At 41.9% G+C, this 6,775-nt stretch overlaps 1 protein-coding gene across 1 annotated transcript; it reads right to left on the bottom strand.

Moving 5' to 3' along the window:
• Positions 1-2,160: 2,160 nt before the first annotated feature.
• Positions 2,161-6,508, bottom strand: LOC121585776 (tumor necrosis factor receptor superfamily member 11B-like). Its single transcript, XM_041902078.2, has 5 exons — positions 6,499-6,508; positions 6,251-6,354; positions 4,616-4,997; positions 2,663-2,845; positions 2,161-2,563 (listed from the first exon to the last, which is right to left on the bottom strand). The coding sequence occupies exons 1-5, from the start codon at positions 6,506-6,508 to the stop codon at positions 2,232-2,234; spliced, it is 1,011 nt and encodes a 336-aa protein (XP_041758012.2). The 3' UTR covers positions 2,161-2,231.
• Between the last annotated feature and the right edge of the window lie 267 nt (positions 6,509-6,775).

The raw sequence follows: 6,775 nt of genomic DNA, 5'->3' as shown, positions 1-6,775 counted from the left end.
GCGTTAAGATTTCCCTTCACTGGAACTAAGGGGCCTAGCCCGAACCATAAAAAACAGCCCCAGACCATTATTCTTCCTCCACCAAACTTTACAGTTAGCACTATTCATTTGGGCTAATTGGAACTCCTGGCATCCGCCAAAGCCAGATTTGTCCGTCGGACTGCCAGATGGTGAAGAGTGATTCATCACTCCAGAGAACACGTTTCCACTGCTCCAGAGTCCAATTGCGGCGAGCTTTACACCACTCCAGCCGACGCTTGGCATTGCGCATGGTGATCTTAGGCTTGTGTGCGGCTGCTCGGCCATGGAAACCCATTTCATGAAGCTCCCGATGAACAGTTCTTGTGCTGACGTTGCTTCCAGAGGCAGTTTGGAACTCAGAAGCGAGTGTTGCAACCAAGGACAGACAATTATTATGCGCTACGCGCTTCAGCACTCGGCGGTCCCGTTCTGTGAGCTTGTGTGGGCTACCACTTCGTGGCTGAGCCGTTGTTGCTCCTAGACGTTTCCACTTCACAATAACAGCACTTACAGTTGTCCAGGGCAGCTATAGCAGGGCAGACATTTGACGAACTGACTTGTTGGAAAGGTGGCATCCTATGACTGTGCCACGTTGAAAGTCACTGAGCTCATTCTACCGCCAATGTTTGTCTACGGAGATTGCATGGCTGTGTGCTCGATTTTATACACCTGTCAGCAACGGGTGTGGCTGAAATCCACTAATTTGAAGGGGTGTCCACATACTTTTGTTTATTTATGTCCAACGAAAATTATATAGGCCTATAAAAACACACACACACACACATACATATATACATGCATACATACATACATATATAGATTTATGATTATTATTATAATAATTGTAAAAAATATATTACTTTTTTTGCTCAGAAGACTTTGGGGGCCAAATAAAATCACGGCCGCATATTGCGGAACCCTGGTCTAGACTGTATAGCCCACATACCCTATAGTGGTCCTCTTTAGCTCAGCTGGTAGAGCACTGCGCTTGTAACGCCAAGGTAGTGGGTTCGATCCCCGGGACCATCCATACGTAAAAATGTATGCACGCATGACTGTAAGTCGCTTTGGATAAAAGCATCTGCTAAATCGCATATTATACACTGCTCAAAAAAATAAAGGGAACACTTAAACAACACAATGTAACTCCAAGTCAATCACACTTCTGTGAAATCAAAGTGTCCACTTAGGAAGCAACACTGATTGACAATAAATGTCACATGCTGTTGTGCAAATGGAATACACAACAGGTGGAAATTATAGGCAATTAGCAAGACACCCCCAATAAAGGAGTGGTTCTGCAGGTGGTGACCACAGACCACTTCTCAGTTCCTATGCTTCCTGGCTGATGTTTTGGTCACTTTTGAATGCTGGCGGTGCTTTCACTCTAGTGGTAGCATGAGACGGAGTCTACAACCCACACAAGTGGCTCAGGTAGTGCAGCTCATCCAGGATGGCACATCAATGCGAGCTGTGGCAAGAAGGTTTGCTGTGTCTGTCAACGTAGTGTCCAGAGCCCTGGGTTCCTCCTAATGCAAGACAATGCTAGACCTCACGTGGCTGGAGTGTGTCAGCAGTTCCTGCAAGAGGAAGGCATTGATGCTATGGACTGGCCCGCCCGTTCCCCAGACCTGAATCCAATTGAGCACATCTGGGACATCATGTCTCGCTCCATCACCAACGCCACGTTGCACCACAGACTGTCCAGGAGTTGGCGGATGCTTTAGTCCAGGTCTGGGAGGAGCTCCCTCAGGAGACCATCCGCCACCTCATCAGGAGCATGCCCAGGTGTTGTAGGGAGGTCATACAGGCACGTGGAGGCCACACACACTACTGAGCCTCATTTTGACTTGTTTTAAGGACATTACATCAAAGTTGGATCAGCCTGTAGTGTGGTTTTCCACTTTAATTTTGAGTGTGACTCCAAATCCAGACCTCCATGGGTTGATAAATTTGATTTCCATTGATCATTTTTGTGTGATTTTGTTGTCAGCACATTCAACTATGTAAAGAAAAAAGTATTTAATAAGATTATTTCATTCATTCAGATCTAGGATGTGTTATTTTAGTGTTCCCTTTATTTTTTTGAGCTGTGTATTATTATATTATTATATGAAACATTTAAAATGGACACCTGTTGAACTGAATTACGTTTTGCTGTCAAGATATGTTATTCAGAAGATGGGGATGAGAGGCTACTTTAACCCATTTTAGGTTACTTCAACTAACCGCTCACAGAGTTTGGATTGTTGGTCTATATATTCCAGTTTACGCTGTAGTTTGTCTCCTGCATTGCGTGCCCCTATCTTCCTCAACATCTCCGGAAGTTTCCTAACTTGGTCTTTCCCTGCACCTTGGTCCCAACTGTTCATAAAGTCGTTAAGACCCCTCCTAGAAAGCTTCATGACTGTTCCTCTGAGCATTTTCTTGCCTCCCTCTTGTGGCAGCCTCATTACTAACCGACGCATTCTATTGATGCCCATTTTCTGGTAAAGTGGAATTAAGAACGCAGGAAGGATTTCATGCAGATATTCAGCTCCATCTGAAAAAAAACAAAACATGGATGAGAAACTTAAACTCAGTTGAGGCCACAAATGATTAGTCGTTCATTATAAATATTGTTATTCAAAATATGTTTTACCACGAGTTTTGAGGTCATCGCATGAGGTGCACAGTGTATTGTGCCAGCTCTGGCCTTTAAGCACCACGCGCAGTCCACCAGCTTGGCAGTTTGAGTGGGCAACACAGGTTGCTTTTGCAGAGGAAACATCAGAATAGAATCCGGGCTGACACTGCACACATTCTGTATCTTGTTGTGGTGTACCTGAGGAAATGTTTTGATGTGTGTGCCACAATATTTATCTCAAAATTATTTTTAACAAATTCATTGAGGATCAATCCATTTAAGATTTGATTTGGATATGGGATTTGATACATGCTAAACGGGGGGGATTGATTTGCATGAGAAATTGATCAAAAATTGCTAATTGTTTGCAGTGGCTAGTTTAACAAAACCAAAGTGTGTATTGCAGTCACTACTTGTCCATAGACTGCTATCATGCTAATGAAACATATCTACATATACATGTATACAGTGCATTCGGAAAGTATTCAGACCCCTTGACCTTTTCCACATTTTGTTATGTTACAGCCTTATTCTAAAATGGATTAAATAAAACATTTTCCTCATCAATCTACACACAATACCCCATGATGACAAAGTGAAAACAGGTTTTTAGAAATGTTTGCAAATGTATTAAAAATAAACAACAGAAATATCTTATTTACATAAGTATTCAGACCCTTTGCTATGCGACTCGAAATTGAGCTAAGGTGCGTCATGTTTCTATTGATCATCTTTGAGATTTCTACAACTTAATTGGAGTCCACCTGTGGTAAATTCAATTGATTGGACATGATTTGGAAAGGCACACACCTGTCTATATAGGGTCCCATAGATCTGGGGAAGGGTACCAAAACATTTCTGCAGCATTGAAGGTCCCCAAGAACACAGTGGCCTCCATCATTCTTAAATGGAAGAAGTTTGGAACCACCAAGACCATGAGAAACAAGATTATCTGGTCTGATGAAACCAAGATTGAACTCTTTGGCCTGAATGCCAAACCTGGTACCATCCCTACGGTGAAGCGTGGTGGTGGCAGCATCATGCTGTGGGGATGTTTTTCAGTGGCAGGGACTGGGAGACTAGTCAGGGTCGAGGGAAAGATGAACGGAGCAAAGTACAGAGAGATCCTTAATGAAAACCTGCTCCAGAGCTCTCAGGACCTCAGACTGGGGCGAAGGTTCACCTTCCAACAGGACAACAACCCGAAGCAGGAGTGGCTTCGGGACAAGTCTCTGAATGTCCTTGAGTGGCCCAGCCAGAGCCCGGACTTTAACACGTTCAAACATCTCTGGAGAGACCTGAAAACAGCTGCGCAGTGACACTCCCCATCCAACCTGACAGAGCTTGAGAGGATCTGCAGAGAAGAATGGGATAAACTCCCCAAATACAGGTGTGCCAAGCTTGTAGCGTCATCCCCAAGAAGACTCGAGGCTGTAATCGCTGCCAAAGGTGCTATAACAAAGTACTGAGTAAAGGGTCTGAATACTTATGTAAATGTGATATTTCAGTTCTTTATATAAAATATATATATATATATATATATATATATATAAAAACCGGTTTTTGCTTTGTCATTATGGGGTGTTGTGTGTAGATTGATGAGGGAAAAAAACTATGTAATCAATTTTACAATAAGGCTGTAAAGTAACAAAATGTGGAAAAGGTCAAGGGATCTGAATACTTTCCGAATGCACTGTAAAATCATTGAACTATCCCTTTAATTCGCATTAATACGCTGATTTGGTATTGATGCCAAATGGCATTTTCCCCTTTAACAGTCCAAACCAAGACAAACAGTTAGGATATACTGAGACATCTGAACATTCAATGTATGCGTATGGAACTATCGACTGTAAACTATGATGATAATAAAGTGTTTTGATCATAATAGACTTAAGTGGAAATAGTCATTTCGCGTAGGCCTATTATTTTTTTCCGTGCGTATAACTGCCTCTATTTTAGCCATACCTGTAGTATTCGCTCCATACCCGTGGGGACATTCTTTATGTTTGATGCATGCGTCGTATCTCTTGTTGAAGTAGTAACCCTCCTTGCACTCGCACTCGCGGTTGTTGGATGGAGAACACTCCTGCTTGACGACCTGCTTCTCAGCGCACATGCTGCAGCGCAGGCACTTGGAGATGTGGTTCCAAAATTCGGTGTATGCCCCGTTGGGACATTTAGCACAGTCGCTCTTTCGGGTGGCACTGCAGGGCGCGCGGAGGTATGTTCCAGGTGGACAGCGATCACACACTAACGAACGACCGGAGTACGGATCATCTTTTTTGAAAGTTTGGGCGTGAAGTGCCATACTGGAATCAGCACTGACTAGCATCACCATAAAAAAGAGCTGTAGAGATAGAACAGACAGGTTGTCATTGCATTTGTTTATAAAGCATTCCGTTCACAAATGTATAAGTCATATTCAGTTAATTGCAATGAACTAAAAACACCGTTTTCATTTCAATAAAGCATATGTTTCCACATACCATCATTGTGTAGTCTAATCCACCTCTCCTTGGATTCAAATGGATGCTTTCTTTCTTTGGTCCAGAAACTACACCGGCTATTTAAGCGCGCGTCTACAAGCGTAATGAGCGTCACTGCGGTTGGTTTTAACATAGCCTATTTACTTGTCAATTAAACGTGTTGACGTGGATATGAGTAACCCATTTTAGGCTTCTATTCAATCTGTAAAGCTGAAGCATTACAGATTCCGCGAAGGAAATGTAAAGGTAATTTCCTATTGAGACGACATATACAGTGTTTACCGTGAATGCAACCTCCACTAAAGCAGGAACATTACCATTACATTTAAATCACGCTGTAAAGCTGAACTTGAATAGAGTCCCTATTCTACTAAATGAACAATAAATAGTCTATCTGGTAATTTTACATTCATTTTATGCAGAGGTCGTCTCATATTTACTTACTGTTTGAAATGCACGAGATGGTAGGTAGGCTATTCATGTAATCATGCATTAATTGCACTGATAGGAAAGACTGGTTCTGGTTCTTGGTAGTCTATTCATAGGTGGAAATCTCACTATAAGATACCAGGAACTCTTAGGAAAGGAAATATCAAAGAACATATTAACTAGCTTCCTGAACTTCTCACCATTCATGTTTGCTATTAGCCTAGAAACCGGTTTGGGAAGGTTACTTTATATATATATGCCATTTAGCAGACGCTTTTATCCAAAGCGACTTACAGTTTATAAATGTAATCCGTTAGTTACTAGTTACCTGTCCAAAACTGTCATCAGTAATGTAACTTTTGGATTACCCAAACTCAGTAACACAATCTGATTACTTTCAGTTACTTTTGGATTACTTTACCCTTAAGAAGCATTAGAAGAAGACAAAATGGATCCATCAAACGCATTTGCTGTATCATCATAGTGGTCTCTGACTTGTTCTCAGACTTGCTCAGGTGGAACAAACTAGATGTAACTGATTACATTTAATCCGTTACTTACCAAACCTGCAAGACATACATTAGAAGAAAAAAAAATTCACCCATATGCAAAACTTCTACCTTTGAATATGTCAATGTGTAAATGTCAACATGAAAGTTCCATGTGGATGTCTTCCTCAGCTGACCCTTGACAGGAAGTGTTTCACAGCTCTCTGGTCCATCTGGGTGACGTAACTGATGTTGCCCAGGCTGCTATACTTGGGCTGCATCCTCTCACAGTGGGCTACACCTGCAGACAGCAGAAAAAGGTCAACACTATGCAGCAGTTGTACATACTTATACATTGGACCCAAAGTTTTTCATGAGACTCACCTGAGCTGTGGGATTTCTTCCTTTGCAAAACTCATGGGTTGTTGGACACTGACTAGCTTACGGGTTACCATTGTAATTCAGCTCTGACAATGATCTTTACTTTAATTGGTGTTTGGGGGTCATTTTAATTAACATGTTCTGCAATGCAGAACAACAAGCTATCATTGCATTGCCTGTTTGTGCAGGGTGAGTCTTCCATTTCAAAGGCAACAGTTAAAAAGTTAGATCACACTAATCCATCAACAACACAAATATACAAAGTGTTTAATTGGGTGTTTGATTGTGACAAAGCAATACAAATACCATGGCAATGCCTCACCATTTGAAGTTCCAAACAG

Source organism: Coregonus clupeaformis, chromosome 17 (genome assembly GCF_020615455.1).
Source record: "Coregonus clupeaformis isolate EN_2021a chromosome 17, ASM2061545v1, whole genome shotgun sequence".
NCBI classification, from domain to species: Eukaryota; Metazoa; Chordata; class Actinopteri; order Salmoniformes; family Salmonidae; genus Coregonus; species Coregonus clupeaformis.
This window is presented reverse-complemented; position numbering and strand designations above follow the sequence as displayed.

What these genes read in the sequence shown, in the direction of transcription:
- LOC121585776 (XM_041902078.2), bottom strand. An exon ending in TGAAACACTTCCTGTCAAGG is followed by an intron (nt 4,998 to 6,250) that starts GTCAGCTGAGGA and finishes CTATCTCTACAG; the next exon opens with CTCTTTTTTATGGTGATGCT. An exon ending in GTATGGAGCGAATACTACAG is followed by an intron (nt 2,846 to 4,615) that starts GTATGGCTAAAA and finishes ACATTTCCTCAG; the next exon opens with GTACACCACAACAAGATACA.